This window comes from Elgaria multicarinata, chromosome 4, assembly GCF_023053635.1.
Source record: "Elgaria multicarinata webbii isolate HBS135686 ecotype San Diego chromosome 4, rElgMul1.1.pri, whole genome shotgun sequence".
Taxonomy (NCBI): domain Eukaryota; kingdom Metazoa; phylum Chordata; class Lepidosauria; order Squamata; family Anguidae; genus Elgaria; species Elgaria multicarinata.
This window is the reverse complement of record NC_086174.1, coordinates 49,767,477-49,784,218: the sequence shown is the minus strand read 5'-3', so window position 1 is coordinate 49,784,218 and position 16,742 is coordinate 49,767,477. Positions and strand designations below refer to the sequence as shown.

The following is a 16,742-nucleotide window of genomic DNA, read 5'->3' as shown; positions in this document are numbered from 1 at the left end:
AATAGGAGAACAGATACTTTTATTGCTCACCTTTTATACAATAGCACACCTTCGGCCATTTTCTTTCACAGCTTGACAATGTTTCTGTACACACGCACGCGCACGCACACACACACACTCACAACAAACCCAGGCAAGGCGCACTGATGCAACTTTTAGTAACGAAAAGTGTAACGAACCCAGCTCAAAGGCATTTTGTCTTAAGTTAAATGCCAAAATGAAATCATCCTGCATTTGCTGATCAGTGGTATTAACTCGTGCATAAAACAAGTTTCAGATTGCCATTACTGCTAGCTAATTTCAAGTAAAAATTAGGCCGGTCAGGGGAATCAACTATTTTCTGATGAATGAAAAGTGAGTTTGAATTATGCTGAAGCACAGGGCTACACATGTTATCTGTTCACAACTTAGCTTGGTTTGATATATGACCTTTGCATGACATGACAGTGGTTAGGGTCTCCGGTGTGTTCAGGGGATAGTGTTTTCGATCAGTGAGAGATAAGGCTACTGAACAAGTTGTCAGCAGTAGAGCTCATATAATAGACACAGGCCTGGTGGCTGCAATTCTGTGCACAGTTACAAATGCATAACTCCAACTGACTTCAATGGGACTTACGCACAATTAACTACACACTTATCCGCAGCTTTACAATATAGGTTTTGCAGTGAGCTTGTTGCCTAGAGAAAGTTAGAGTGAAAAGCAAGAATCAAAATGGCTTGAACAGCGGAAGATTTTAAAAGAAAAAAACAAGCCCATGTGAAAATGACAGACATACTGGGTTTCATATGAACAGACATGTACTCCAAGCCTCAAGATTCCTTTAGCACATAGAACCACAGTTTGAAAATTCTGAGAGTCCTGGAGAAGAAGAGCTGCAATCAGATTTTAGGCAGCATCGGATTTATCTGTACCTTCACAAATGCTCAAAAGCAAAGATAATTTTCCAAAAACAACCTGACATACGTGGCATCGTTCTAATTCCAAAAGAAAATCGTAAACAGACTTCTATTACATGAGCTCTGCCAAAAAGGAAGCTTATGTAGCCTCAGCTTGTGAAGTGTCTTCCTTGTCCAAATCCAGATTGATTGTATTGATAACCCCCATGCTGGAAGTGCTGCTCAAATTGCCCCCCTTGATTAAAGTTCTGTGCACCTCTTCCTCCCCAGCCACCTCCTTGCCCACCTCGGCCACCACGACCTCCACGTCCGCCTCGCCCTCCACGTCCTCCACCTCGATCGCTGGAGTGCCCATCTTGATATCTGTTGTCTTGTTGGTAGTTGCCACCGCCACCTTGATATCCACTTCCTGAATATGAAGATTGGTAACCACCATAGCCACCTCCTTGGTAACCGCCACCGCCACCGCCATGGTACCCACCAGTTTGAAAGCCCGTGTCTCTGTAATTACTATCTCTATAGTTGCCATCTTGATAGCCACTTCCTCCATCGGTCCAGCCTCCTTGAGGTTTGCCTCCTCTTCCTCCCCCTCTGCCTCCATGTTCATAACCACCACGTCCTCGCCCTCCTCGTTCATGACCCCCATGTTCATGACCTCCTCGACTTCCATATGATGAGTCATACCCTCCTCGGCTTCCTCTATCATAACCTCCTTGGTCATATCCTCCTCGGCCTCCTCTGTCATGTCCTCCTTGTTCATAACCTCCACGACCTCCATATGATGATTCATAGCCACCTCTTCCACCTCTGCCTCCACCACTTTGTTGCTGAGGACCGTCTTGCCTTTTTTGCCATGGTGGCATCTCAGGAGGTGGTGGCTCAATCTCATTGGGTCTACCACCTCTGTCAGGCACTCGGCCCATTAACACCTATAAGTAAAAGAAACCAATGTATTGGAAGAGTGAACAAATTAAAACCTTAATAACCTGGCAACATTTTTTTAAAAATCCATACAAGAACAACTTTGAATCCATGTAGGGAAAAAAAGGAAAGGAAAAAGAATTGTAATGGAAATGCACAGAGGTAATTCACCAGTGAAGAAAATGTTAAGCCTTGAAGTGATCACTATTCTTTCACATAGAGAATAGCACTATGAATATGACTCTCTCAAAGGCCATTCAATAAATACATGTTTGAGATGGAATTTACATTCACATCTCTCTAGTCCTACATGTTCTCCTCTGGGTTTCATCAGGAGTATTTGCCAGGAGTAGCATTCCTAATAAACAACATGTGAATACTGCTTGGCAACATGGTCCTGAGGTAAGCACAGCTATGATGAAGCATCTACATAACTACAAGTGTACCTTGTATGAATCATCTTGCTACCTTTTAATACTGCAGGCAAGTATGACCATCATGCTATACTGTATGCAAATTCCAATCCTACTCCAAAAGATTACTAACATGTATCAGTATAATATTGCAAAACACTAGCTAAAATCTCCTGGCAAGTCATTTGCAGTCAAAGACGTGGCTGTTCAAAGCTCAGAGATTCTCATTCTCTTTGCTTTTTCAGCCTGATTTCATAGAAGAGTTTACAATTAACGTGCCATGTATTACACTGAACAGTTGTCATTGCTACGTATTCCTGATTTATTTATTTTTAATCTTGGCAAAAGGAACAGCGGGGTGTGTGTGGGAGAAGTAGTTTGTGCATGCATGTGTTAAAAGCAGTGTTACTCCATCACATCTACAAGATTTTCTCTAGTGGACTTAATATTCACAGCACCTTAGGCACTAAGTTATATCAATGGAACAACATAGCTACCTTATTAATGGCACACGCGGTCTTTTCTCGGATAGACCCACTGCTGGTCCTCATAATCTTTGACAAGTCTTGCCGAGCAGCCAAGAGGTGAGCAACGGATATAGCGCCTTTGGTAGATAACGTGGCACGCTTGGGCTGATAGACTTTAGCCAATTTCTCCGTTTGGCTCTGTTACACACACACAAATGAGGGAGAATGAATGCGAGTCAACAGTTGGCAGTGATCTCCTACTGAAACATCCTGCTAAACCATTCATTCCCCAGCGTTTAAACCACAGCCACCCCAACAACAGATTAAGGCCCAGATAATAGTTTTCATAACAAATACTGTGTGCACTCATGGAACAATACATAACGAACCAATGACATTCTAGCCAATAGGGCTATCTGGCAGTGGAGCCTTCTCCTAATATTATCATAAATTTGTTTTCTACCTGTTCGTAATGACAGTGTTCAACGTCTGTTTCTTATTCTCCACTTTTGAAACTTTGTTAAGTAGGCTAGTCCAGTGAGCTATGAATTGTGCCATTTTTTTTTCTTCAAACGAATGCATTTTTTACAGGGATAGGAAGCCCAAAATATACAAATTATCTAATCGTACATGTCTCTATTTGCCAGGAGTAGCTTTCCTAATAAACAACTTGTGAATGTTTAAATCACATCTCTCTCAGGCAAGTCTGAGTTAAAGTTCCTCTCCTGATTTAGCAATTTTAAACTTTATATATAATCTCTTCCTCTTTTTCTTTTTTGCCAATGACCTTTTTGGTTAAAGTCTTGTTTCCAATACATTCAGCAGTTCCTGTTTCCTGCATTTAATGGGAACTAGAATAGCTGAAGACAAGGAAACACAAGGGGAAAAAAACTATCTTGCTGGAAGAGCTAACAAGGAAGTAGATAACTGTGAAGAAATAGATCCTGTTACTTCTTCCTTCTCCTGTAACTTCCCATGCCTTACCTCCTATTTAACATCACTGTTTGATCTCTCACTTCCTGAACTATATTCATGATAGGACATTAAAAACAGACCAAAAACAAACAAACCAAAAAAACAGGTCACATGATTAAAAGTTTTTCTACTTCACTCCCTAAGCTTGTCATCAGTAGTGAGCCTGGGCAGGATTGAACGAGGGATGTAAAGAGGGCTATAACAAACAAATGGAACCGTCTTGCACTGACTTATACCATCAGCCCCTCTAGCCCAGCACGGTCTACCCTCACTACCGAAAGCCTTGGAAGATCATAGTCTGAAGTGCTTCTGAGCTCTGTGACTCGAGATCTTGTTGATCACAAAGCTGGGGGTCAATCCATGGCATGTCTAGCATATGTGTGTTCTACCAATGAAGCATAGTTCCACGCCCCAGAAGAACTGGGAAAGGAAAGCTTCATAGCCAGGGAGATATAAGCTGAAGGCAGAGCTATTGAAAGTGGGCAGTTCTAAGACATGAGCTGAATTGGAAGGGCCATCCGTAGCTTGATGGTAGAGCACATGCTTTGCATGCAAAAAGCCCCATGCTCAATGCCTGGCCTCTGCAGGAAGGGCTGGGAAAGGCTCATGTCTAATATCCTGGAGAGCCACTGCCAGTCACTGGGCTAGATGAACCAAGGGTCTGGCTTGAGATCAGGCAGCTTCCTACATTCCTGTGAAAGGATCATGACTCCCGAGTCAAAACCTGCAGCCTTTAATGCCACCAGATTGCATTTAGAACCTTTGGTTTCCCTATTTACAGCTCTACTGAAAAGCAGGAAGCAGAGCTACTAAAGAAACAATGGTCAGGCACCAAGTAGAGTAGCAATTATATTTGCTTACATTTCGGGAACCAGATAATTAGCAGTTTCCATTTGAAAAAGAGGAAAGGTGCGTTGAATTGAAAGATTGCACAACCATGCCATTCAATATCAATACCAATGATTCCTTTGTGACCAAGGAATTAAAAAACCCAAGAAAACTGGTGCATTAAATGCAAACTGCTAATATGTAGCAAGCTGAATGGATGCTTCCATTTGTCCCTGGCAGTAGTACATGACTGATGAGTAAATCTGTTTCCAAGTCACAAAAAAAGAGTAACTCAAGTGTTGCTTATGACGCTGAAACAGCACTGCCCATGCACAAGAGGGAGTATCAGCAGGTTTGTGGGAACCCCAAGTTTTGCAGAAATCCAAAAATCTGCAGGGAAAATGCCTTAGGAGGGTACCCAAAAAGCAGCCCAATGAGGACTGAGCATACTCAGTGGCCAAAGAATGCTGATTTTGGGGGACTGAGGACAGGGGAGGGACTGGACTGGAATCTTGAATGGGAGCATTCCACACGGCAATTTTTTGTTACTGGTCCACTTGTCAGCATTAGTTCTAACCAAAAGCTCTTAGCATGTTTAAAGACAGTGTCAACTAAACTATGGGATTCCCCAACCCACATGAACTAGTACAGACAGATTTCTATCAATAGACAGCAAAAGGTCTTTGCAGGGATAATGCCTGCTTATGGAAAGCAGACTGTACCTTTGCTCGATCTGACCAGCCAAATGACTGGACAGTTACATCCAGACGCTTCACTAATAATTTCCTCCGAACTTCATATTCGTTGGCTATGGCTTGATTAATAGCTTCAATTTTTTCCTGAAATGAAAATGCACAAAATCTGCTGAAATCTAAGAAACAAAATTATATTAAAACTGTTTGCCCAACTAACTCTGCAGAGCAACATATTGGATTGACTCAGACATAAGGACAGGAAAGAGTATCGAGTTCACACGCTCCCTCCTCATGCACAAGTTTAGGGATTTTATTAGATTTAGCAGTATAAAAATATCACAAATGAATAAATAAGGGAAAATGGTTTCAAGGATTCAATCCTGATCTTTCTAACCATTCCCATTTTCACATATCATGGGGAACTATGGCTTAACATTAGTTTCCAACCAGGATTTTAAGCCATGGTTTGATTCTGGTTTAAGATCCTAGTTTGTATACCAACATTAAACCACAGCTTCTCTATTTTGGATGTAATAGAAAACTGGTTTAAAGAGACCAGGATTGAAGCACTGAAGGTGGTGCATGAGAGGAGACTGGAGGATGCGAGGAGGAACACATGGGCCTGACATTTGCTCCTGCTTAATAAACTATGAATACATATGTAAAAGTCACAAATTGTCACATCTCAACTGGCCCTAGGTGATACACAATAAAATGATGATTACTCAATATTTGATTCCGTTAACTGCATGTCAAACAGAAGCATGAATTCAATCTCACTAGGAGAAGAAACCATCTCAAAGAGGCTTACTCTGTCCTAATAGCCACCCGCATCATTTTTCCAAGCATCATGTTCTTGGCAACTGCAAATTTGATTTCTCTGACATCTCCCAAATAAATAATGAAAAAGTTAGGCTCTCTCTAATGGTTGTGTAATTTGTCTTGACACAAAAAAGCACAATCATGCTATGAAGACTCAATATGCTTTAAATCTGAATTGATACTGTAACTGCTGATATAAGTAAACTTACAAGAAAAGCAATAATATCAATACTCTGGAGGACCAGAATAAGATCAGTGCGCCCATTAGCATTGCGACTGCAACAGAGGGCGGATATATATTTTCTATTGAATAAAATAAACACACAATTAAACCGAGTGGGTTGGATCCAGATGTAGGTGCTTGCAGCTGGGCTGGTGGAAGAACACTTCCCTATTCCCCCCACATAGGCCCCTCCAATCCCCCCAAATGCTGAATTGTGCAGCAGAGAAAGGAGAATTCTGAAAATTGGGCAGAGGCACCTTCTGTAAGCAGAGCTTCCTGCAGACTGAAGTAGTGCCTCCTTCTACAGAAAGCACCTTCTGGATCAAACCCATAAAGAACAAAAGCCAGCAAGAGGAACATCAGTTGAAATGGTCAGAGCAATCAGCTGCAGAACAAGAAAAAGAACACCTCAGTGGCTTTATATTAGAGAAACCACATCCTGCTTGAAACATTGCTGGAGGTGCCAAGGCTAATTTCAGAAGGACGGGCTGTCGGTCCCATGAAAGCAATGGCTCAAGGACGCTGGAGACTTGGAACTCTCAACCTTCTCCATATCAGGCCATTTCTAGAGATCCATACCATTTGCATCCAAGACACCCTTTTAACTCTATATTGGCATATAGATGTCACGCCTCCAGGTGTTGCTAAAGCTGTAATGAAGTGGCATCATGGAAAAGTGCCCAATTTAAAGCCCTATAGACTCTTACTAAGCTGAACTGGCGCTCATTACCCCCTCTTACTGTTACAGTCTGTCTGCAGATTACCAGAAGCGAATCATCAACCTGAAAGTCACATTTCCAAATTTCTCCGTAGCCTTATTAAAAGCATGCCTAGCATCTTCTGCTCATTATTTCCCAGCAAGTCTCTATGACTAGATCAACACTTTCCCATTTAGAAACAAAACAATTGTGTTTACATTTTGCTAAGAGGCTGATTTCACACAAGAATCTTCTGGAACATACTCCTTTAGCAGCAATGACTAAAAAGCAAGCACTTTTTAACAATGACTATGATGTCTATTCTACAATTTAAGAGGTCTTACAGTTATGGTATATTATTCTCCAGAAGCACTGAGTTCCTTGTCTCACCTTCCTCAAGGGTATTGGGAAACTATAATCAGAAATTGGGTGCTCAGTTGGGTTAAACTTCTTTTTGGAGAACCAAGAACATTTTTTTCTCAAATGCGTTTTGCTTCATTCTATCAGTAAAACAGAGAATTACACCTCTCCCACACACACATTGGTCGGAATAGCAACCTGGTGCCCTCCAGACAGGTTGCCTCAAAATTCCATCATCCGCAGCCAGCACAACCAATGCTCATGCAGTCTGGGGATGATAGGAGTTCTAGTCCAGCCCAAATGAAGAGCACCAGGTCAGAGAAGTCTGAGCTAGATCTTGATAAAAGATTTTTGGTTTCCATTTTGAGCAGCCTGACTCATTTCTTTGAGCCAGCTGGGGTATCTGTGTTATTGCATATTGCCTGCAGACATTCTGGTGTGGTATACTTCTGTCACTCCTCCTTTCTCAGTGTGGCATACTACAATCTGAATAACACAAGCTAATTTTTTGAAGAACTTATTTTCATAAAGAACTCTGCTGAGTATCTTCAGGAAAACGAATTCTGTGATTGTCAATTTACTTCATATAATTTATACTATGCTTGACAAGGATGGTAAGTGAATTACCATTAAAAGTGTACTCAGTTTTTGAATATGCATGAATGAACACAAAAAAATCAATGAAAAAGTAACTAAGGATAGAAGGTATGAGTTTGGTAGACAAATGACTTACCCAATGAACAGGACCCAGTGGTTTTGACAATAGAGGTTTTCCTACGTGATTTGGAGGAACCTTTGCTAGTGTTTCTTTTAACTGTAACAAAATATACTGTGTTAATATATCTTATGGAAGGCTGACTTCCTCCTCACCAGAAAAACATAGTATTGGAAGTGAAGTCTGAGTTCTACACATAATAAATCTAGAACACAGTTTTAACATTTTCAGACCCAATACAGGAATCTGGCCAGTTTAAAATAAAGTTCATCTGCTATATTTTCGTAATAAAATTATGCCATCAGTAAAGTAAAATACTTTTATTAAGATGGAAAGGAAACACACATTTTCTTTCCAACCTTTGGTGAAACACAGAGATTTCTTGATAGGTGGCAAAAAGAAGTAAAGAGAAAGTAGACTAGATGGCGAAAGATTTTATGTTTAACAGCTGGATTTTATGTTTTCAAAATGAGGGATCAACTATTGTATGTCTCCTTATCCTGGTAGTCCTAGGTACATCTTGAAACCTGCATAGCACATAGTAGAGCCTAATTTAATTGTCTGCTAACTCCTCCACATTCAATCCTAAAACTATGACTAACTGAAGACTATTTCAACATAAACCGATTCCTCTGTTCCCCCCATCACTTTGTTTAACATCTAGCCTCACGAAGAGTTCTAGAGAATTCAAAGTGCTCAGTACTTTGTGTCATTTTGGTTGGCTTATTTATTTCTATTTCTACACTACCCAATACTATGGATTTTGGTAGTTTTTCTTGTGGGACAGCAGTCACCTTTGCTTTTTAAAGTATCAAAAGAATAATCTAGGACCTAAGACTTGGGGAAAAAAACACCCTCAATTCAAGAATGTCCTTGATAATTTTTCAATAGTGGGGGTGACTGGAATCTTATAGAAGGGAAATGCTTTAGGCTAGTTTCGGGTCACAGCTTCTGGTCTGCAGAACCCGAAGGACAATTTTTTACAAAATACTCCTCTGGGTGTCCTCACCTACCAAGGTGCAGTGGGTGGTGTTTAGAGAAAAGGGTCTTCTCAGTGGTGGTGCCACGCTTATGAAAGTTCTCCCCAAAGAAGCTTGCCTAGTGCCTACTCCAAGGTCTTTCAGCACCAGACAAAGACCTTTTCAATTTCCCAGACTTTTTACTCTCAGTTTTACCCTTTACTGTTTTATGCTGCTTTATCTACTGTATTTTGAGTATTTATTGGTTTGGAGTTTAAAATGTTTTAACGTTTTAAACTTTAAACAATGCATTTTATTGTTTTATTTCTAAGCCTCCCTGAAGATATTTTTATTGAGAACAGCATGCAAATTCATTAAAGAAGTATAATTCAGAAGTCTGATGAATAAGAGTTTGGATTGAATGGCCTGCATGCTGTATTCTGCGCGCACACAAACGTTAGGGCAGAGCTTTGCAAACTTTTCGTGTTGGTGACACACTTTTTAGACATGCATCATTTCGCGACACAGTAATTCAGGTTTACTAGCAAATCAAAGGTTAAACTAACCCCTTATAAGAGATACAGACACATACATAAATTGTAATAACGAAATGTATGGGGACACAACATATCTCATGAAAACCTTTCATTTATATTTTTAAAAATATATGATTTGCAAGATAATAACATACATTTCCAAGACTTTTCACATTGAACCAATTTCGTTGAGCTGCGATCGAGCGGCGGTTGAGACGGTGTTCTATCAAAAAACTGGACCCATGGAATTTCTCGTATGCGTCACTTCAGGTGCAGCCGTGTCACCGGAAGTGACACGGAATCAGCTGTTTCGACCTGATTATGCATACTGCATATGCGCAGTACCTGTATGATCCCTTGACCGTGGTGTGCATACACGGATACGACGGAAGGGGAATATACTAGTGCACCATACTAATCGGCACCTTTGCTGCATAAAAATGCATGCAAGTTGCTATTGCTTATTTCACATAGAGGTTCCTTGTTACGTTTGCATGACACACCTACACACTGCAGCTGACACACTAATGTGTTGCGACACACAGTTTGGAAAGCTCTGCATTAGGGGTTGCCCAACCACCCATTCTTACTGTAGCCCATCATGACACCTGAAAAGCCTCTCCTCAGGTCCAGGTGGAAGTTCTCTACAGAGTGGCACCCCACAGTGGTGGGATGGAGTTGTGCATTGCTACTTTACAACTGTTTATGCGCAAGGAACTTTGAATCCAAGCCATGGTAACTCAAAATCAGTTACCTTTTTTTCTATTCCACTGAAGAATTGGAACATGGTTATGTTGGCTGGAGGCTTGGACATGCCTAAAGCAATACATATGCCTTTTAGCTCCTGAAAGACTTCACTGCCGCTGCCTTCCTGGGCCTTTTTCGGAGGAGCATTTACACACAGCATTCTGGCAGCTTCCAATTCTGAGATGAGGTATGCTGAAGGAAGAAAAGTTATCGATCAGCACAATCTAGCCAAACTCTCAATACAATCAGGCTGAACTTTACAACCAAAATTGAAAATGTTTACCTTAATTAGTCAAGAACAACCTACAGGAACCTGGTTCTGTACACCATAATATGTTCATATTAAGTGAATGAGGGAATAAGTTTAGAAAGGACAAGAGTCTAAAGACAAACTTTTCACTAAGTAGCAGATCTGCCCAGGGTCCAAAAGAAACAATGTTCGAGTCTGCAAGTAGCATCATTCACAGGCATGCCTTTGTAGAACGTGAGAACACAAAGATGTGTGTCATGCAACAGAAGAAAGACATATTTCTCCTGTTTGTTTTCTGTGAAATTTCTTTCAACTTACTGAGCAGCAGAAGGCAGTTTTTCTGATTGAGAAGGCGCTTGGTGACGTCTCCTGAAGTTAGCATTGTATACGGGCAGTTCATTTCACCCAGTAATCCACTCATTTCAAGCTGGAACTCATCAGCTTCGCTTGGACCTTAAGACACAGATTATCTTAGTTTAAAAGCTTCAACAGTTAAAGGCCCCAATTCTCATTAACATGAGTTAAAATAAAACAAATGGTCAAAATTCAAGGCGAAAGTTTAAAATAGACTTATTTTCTTTATAAAAAAAGAAAGAGGAGAGTAAAGGTTTTTAACAAAACTACAAATGCAGGAGCAGTTATGAAAAGGAGCAGTTATGAGAAAGTAAATTCTTCAATAGAAAAATGCTATTTTTTATTACTTGCTCTTAGAAAATGTATGTATATATGCTTTGATCCCATGGGAGTGCTGATAATGACAGGATGTGGCATGGGGGGGCAGTATTTGGTTTCCTGAGAAGCTCAGCTTTAATTTTTTTAAAAGAGTATGTTTTTAGAGCTTCTGACTACAAAGATATGCATGGGAGTGAGTGAGTAGGCTGTGCATGTTGAAATCTCAGAAGTGGGGCTCATTCCAATTTCCAATAATACATGCATTTGGGGTCGCATCAGTGCTGTGCCTGGCCCCTTGCTCCTTCCCATTATCAAATGATGTAGAAGAAGCTATACATTATAAGGTAAATTATGCATGCAAGCTTACTTCTATAATTCATAAAGACTGCAAAATTCGGGGGGGGAGGGGGGCAGTTGGCACAGAATTTGAATTGCCTAAATATAAAAATTGTATTTTCCCCCCTCAGTACAGAGTATACCTGAAGATCCCCAAACCTGCTATCATGCTAGTACTTCTGGTTTTTAAATGCTGCAGGGGATCACGTCCTATGTTACGTAGACAATAAGCCTGAAAGCTTAATCCAGCTATGGCAGCAAATGAATAGCTACACTTATAACCAACATATGTTAATTTCTGTGAACCGCCCAGAGAGCTTCGGCTATTGGGCGGTATAAAAATGTAATAAATAAATAAATATGAAGGGGGTGGGGGGGAACCTGTGTTGGAAGCAGATATTCCAGCACAATTTTTCAGGGTTAGCATAAAACACACAAATGCACCAATTATGTCATAGTCATGGTTACTCACTGTTAGTTGCTTGTACATTTTCCTCTAGTTTACAAAATAACCGTAACTCTGTTACTAGCCAAGCGCAGAGTTTTGTATACTCAGGAGAACTGGCTCCACCAGAAGCTGCCTGGGTTAGAGCTCCATCTTCTAACAATGGGCCTTTGTAACTGGCAAAGGAAGAGAACAACAACAAAAATAAGAACACGCGCTCACGCTATTAAAAGTCATGGTGCAATTTATGGGGTACACATAGGATAACCACTAACACTTCAACCCTAAGCACAATTACTTAGAAGATAAAACTTATTTAAGAAGATTTCAAGGGAACTTCCTGCCAAATAAGTTTGCTTAGAATTGAAGCCTATATCCTCATCCCTACCAGAAACAATGTTTAATTATTTGTAACTTCATTTTTTGCTCGCATTCTTCCCTCGTTAACATTGTCTCTTCCAGTCCTCCCTCTCTCTGCAGTTTGATATCCTTGCCCACTCCCTTTTCTTTCTTCTGCTGCTGTCCTTGCACCCAGAATTGACCGTTTACCTGGTAAGGTCCTTGAGGTGAGGACATATCTGGGTCGTGAGGTTGTTTTGAGGCGGGTTTTTTTTAATTTATGGTGCTCTGTAAAGCCCATGTATACTGGTGATACAATATACATAAAAATAAAAGCAGTGACTGTGTATAAGATGAAAATAATAGAAAAATACATCTTCACTGTAAGTTTCATTTTTATTGACATGTGAAGAACTAACCAAGGTTTGGATTCAAAGTGTGCTGGGACAATGGCTCATGCAGCCAGTGCTGCAATTATTTTTTCACAACAATGGCAAATAAATAAATAAATAAAGAGACGAGCCCCTGTTCAGTTTTAAAACCAATTTCAGAGAAGCATATTGTATCTTAAAAGCTCTTACTGCCAGTAACGAAGCCTTAGGAGAAGCATTTCAATTTTTTAGAATGGAGATAAATAGCACAAAAGCCAGGAACAATTAGTGGTTGTGGGGGAAGGGGGCATGGCCATTTGGGAACCCCTGGAGGGTCAGGTTTGGCCCTCAAGCCTGAGTTTCCCACCCCTGACATATAGTCAGCACTTCTTTGGATTCACTCTTGTGAATCCTAGTTAGAAAACACACATGGCCACATTTCTCACTGCTCATATCTTATTATTTATTAGTGCCAGTTACAGAAATGATGAACGATTTGCAGTAGGTAAAACTGCCTGTTACAGTCATTTTTATATACTTACTAATTTATTAACTCTTCTTTCGGATGCTCAAGGAAAATCAAAACAAAAACTATTGCTTCAGTTTATGAAAAAGCTAGAGAATGTCTCTTCAACAACAAGAACCTTTTGCACAGTAAGTCTGCAAACCGATCAATGGTATCTGTATCTCATCTATCCATATGCTTTCTTTCGAGAGGCTGTCCTGTTTTCCCAACACTCAAACTGTACTATTTTGGACTTGGAAAAATGTAGTTCTTCCCCCATTAATGTATTCCCACTGTGTTAGCTGTGGGCACTGTAGCCGCATAAGTGTCATGTATGGCTGCTAAATATTGTTTGCATGTGATTAACAATGCCTCCCCACTGTTTTGTAAACTTCTTCAGATATTCAAATTGTTTTAGAAAGTTATTTAAAGGCTCTTCAGCCACTACTGTTCAATGACGGAGGATTCAGATAACCATTTTTGTAAGTAGCAATAAGCATCAACAAAGGTACTTGTTCTCACTCCTGCTCATTGTAATATCTTGTCACCTCTTTCAAACTTTGGTGGTAGTAGTTCTTGTGTGCGCCCCCCTCTCCTGCACTGAAATGCACATATAACAAATTTTTAAAAAGAAAAAAAGAGGAAAGCAACATGGCTAGTCTCTCCACAATACATGGATGGAATGTTACACACACATCACTGAAAAGGCCAAAATATAGTTAACAGAGCAATCCTATATTGGCTTACTCAGGAGTATGTCCCACTCTGTAAATTGAGCTTACTCCCTTGTAAGTGTAAACTTGCAGCTAGAGAAATACTTTTGACTGATTATACTAGAATACCCTGAGGAAAGGATAAATGGCAACTGATTCATATTGCAGAATATATTTAGAGTGAATAAAATTAAAAGATTGCTAAAAAGAAGGACCACTGAGCAAAAAAGAAAAGAAATAAGCTACTACAACACCCCCACTCTGCAAGCCATGCTGGCTGAGGCATGCTGGGAGTTGCAGTCCAATACATCTGGAAGGAACCAGGTTGGGGAAGGCTGTCTTCAAGGGTGGTGACAGAGATGGAGAAGGGTCAATCTTTTTGCTTTAAAAGCAAGAACATTTTGTTATACTTCCCCCCCTCCCCCTCCACATTAAGCTCCCAGCTATCTCCCATGCAGATTAGCTTCAGGGAAGCATCAGGTAATCTAAGACCATTAAGTGGCCTGGAGGGAGTGGATCTTTATATAGTCTGGATGTTAGCTTGTTAAGAACAAACTGAAAATGTTTTCTTTTTCTAATGCAAAGAGACCACTAACCCTTTCCCTCTCACTTAAAACATGAAAGAATCAGCAGTGTAGTGAACCAAATTATTTTTTATTAATTATTTCATTTCTATACTGCCCAATATCCGAAGCTCTCTGGGCAGTTTACAACAATTCTATATCGCTTCATAGTTGAAGCTTTCTGGGTGGTTTACATGCGTCACAGTGGCACAATAGATAAAATAATATAATAAAAGATTTTAAAAACAAAGCAATCAAAAGTGTTTAGTCATATTTTCTCTCGCACGTACCCTAGGTCCTCGAGCGACTCTAGAATATCATTCTCCATGAGTTCAAACTCCATCCTGGGGCTTCAGAATGAACACAAAAGAAAAGAGGGGAAAGAAACTGGAACCTGCAATGAACAAAACCCAGTTAGCCATGACTGAGAGACGCAAGTGGTCGTTCTCATCCAGACTGGGCCGGGCTGGAGTGAACGCCCCCGATCCACCCACCCACCCCCAACCCCCATAAGGTCTACTGCCCTCTACTATCTGTGGGACTGGGGTGGGTCCGAGTTTGTCCCACGCACAGACCTGCCCTCGCGCCATTAGGAGGCGCCCCATGGCCTCCCGACCCACACCCTCCCTCCCCCTCTAAACCGACCCAGAAGTGGGAAGCCATTAAGTCGGTTCACCTCCCCACAACCTCCCTCCTGTCTGCAGTCATAAGAACCTCTCTTTTCCTTCCTTCCCCTCCCGGGGGGCCCACCCCACACAGCAGCGCCCCAGATCTCCCACTCCCACCATCACCCCCCTACCTTTTGCGCAGCTGCTACGCCGCCGACTGCTAGGTTGGCATGTCAGAAGGGGGGGAAGGGCGAGGAGCGAAGGAAAGGCCCCCTTTGCCTGACCTCTCACCCCGCCTCTGGGGAGCCGCCCAAAATCACGCCTGACTAAAAACGCTCCTCTCTGCGCGTTTTAAGCCCGCCGGCTTCTTCTTTCTCTTTAACAGACCATCTCTTCCTAAGAGATTCTCTTTTCCTTAATGCGAGGCACTATAGTTTAACGCGCAATAAATATTTCCTGTCAGGCACAGCGGAGGACAGCCCTAGCAGGACTTTCTCGCTTTCCTTTTTCTATAGCTTTGGGGGAACCACGTTGGAAAGCGCAGGGCCTGAAAGGGGAAGCGCTGACGTAGCGGGAGAAGGGACAAACTAGTTCAGGCGTTTCCGTTTTGCGAAAGTGCAAGCTCCCGCGTGCCATAGCTCAGCTTTCTCTGCTGCCTTAGCGATGCAAAGCGTTTGTTGAGGTCGAATTTCGATTCTCTTTTGCGATCTTTCGAGATACCAATCCTGGAGTGTTGGTGAAACATGTTGACATTTGTATAAGGTGAAAACTCTCCATTAGATCAGATTAGTAATAGCAGCACTATGGATATAAAATATGGCACAGGACCTAGGCGGTCTATTTCACCCATAAAGCACATGAGGTGGGAGGGTGACCACGCAACATCAAAATGAGAAGAGGGCACCAATTTGCATAATGTTTGCATATGGTAATTTCTATGAAAAGATGCTAATTTAGAAATAATTACCGTCATTTAGATATAAATGCAATACATCCCACCATAGTGAAGAAGACTGTGAGGAGGTGATTTGTGGCTCTGCTCAGTCTGCTGTCTAGTGGTAAACTGTTCGTGGGAACTTCAAGTCCCCTGCTCTTCCTTCTTACGGGTCTATCTTTAATAGGTTCTTGGACTGGATAACCTTCAAATAGAGCACTGTCCTTTGTAAAGTAGGACACATGGCCACTCTATGAGGAGATAAAAGTGCTCCTGGACTAGGGCCAGCCCTATCATTAGGCAGAGCGAGGCAGTCGGCTCAGGCAACAGATGATGGGTGATATGGTGGAGTGGCAGCAGCAGTTACCCCACACACACACTTGTCCTCTACTGGAGGACAGCTGTGTGCACCTCATGGCTGTAAGTTAGCCTGCTACCTTCAGGTGAGGTTAGGGATGCTGTCCTATAACTAGTGTTGAAGTAAGATTCCACTGCCAATCTGATTAGCTTTTGTAGGGGGAATGGGGAAAATCACTGTGTCGCCCTTCTCCTTGGGCAGCAAAATGTATTTGGCTGACCTTGCCTAGGCTGTACCAAGTCAGTGTGCAGGTGTGGAATTGGTTGCGGGGGCAGGCACTTTCTACTGACATCCCTAGCCCAATGCTACTCAGGGCTGTCTCCATGGCGCTGGGTTTGCACCACCTCCCTCTGAAACCCTGTGGTTTCCCTCTCCCGGGGTGGCGTTGGGTA

The 16,742-nt window shown here is 41.6% G+C and overlaps 1 protein-coding gene across 1 annotated transcript; it reads right to left on the bottom strand.

Annotated features, from left to right (window-relative positions):
* Nucleotides 1-2: 2 nt before the first annotated feature.
* On the bottom strand, nucleotides 3-15,309 carry FAM98A (family with sequence similarity 98 member A). Its single transcript, XM_063124231.1, has 9 exons — nucleotides 15,250-15,309; nucleotides 14,741-14,844; nucleotides 11,987-12,135; nucleotides 10,825-10,959; nucleotides 10,264-10,448; nucleotides 8,033-8,113; nucleotides 5,224-5,340; nucleotides 2,729-2,896; nucleotides 3-1,826 (listed from the first exon to the last, which is right to left on the bottom strand). Exons 2-9 carry the CDS (start codon nucleotides 14,791-14,793, stop codon nucleotides 1,047-1,049), a joined length of 1,668 nt encoding a protein of 555 aa, XP_062980301.1. The 5' UTR covers nucleotides 14,794-14,844; nucleotides 15,250-15,309; the 3' UTR covers nucleotides 3-1,046.
* Nucleotides 15,310-16,742: the final 1,433 nt, after the last annotated feature.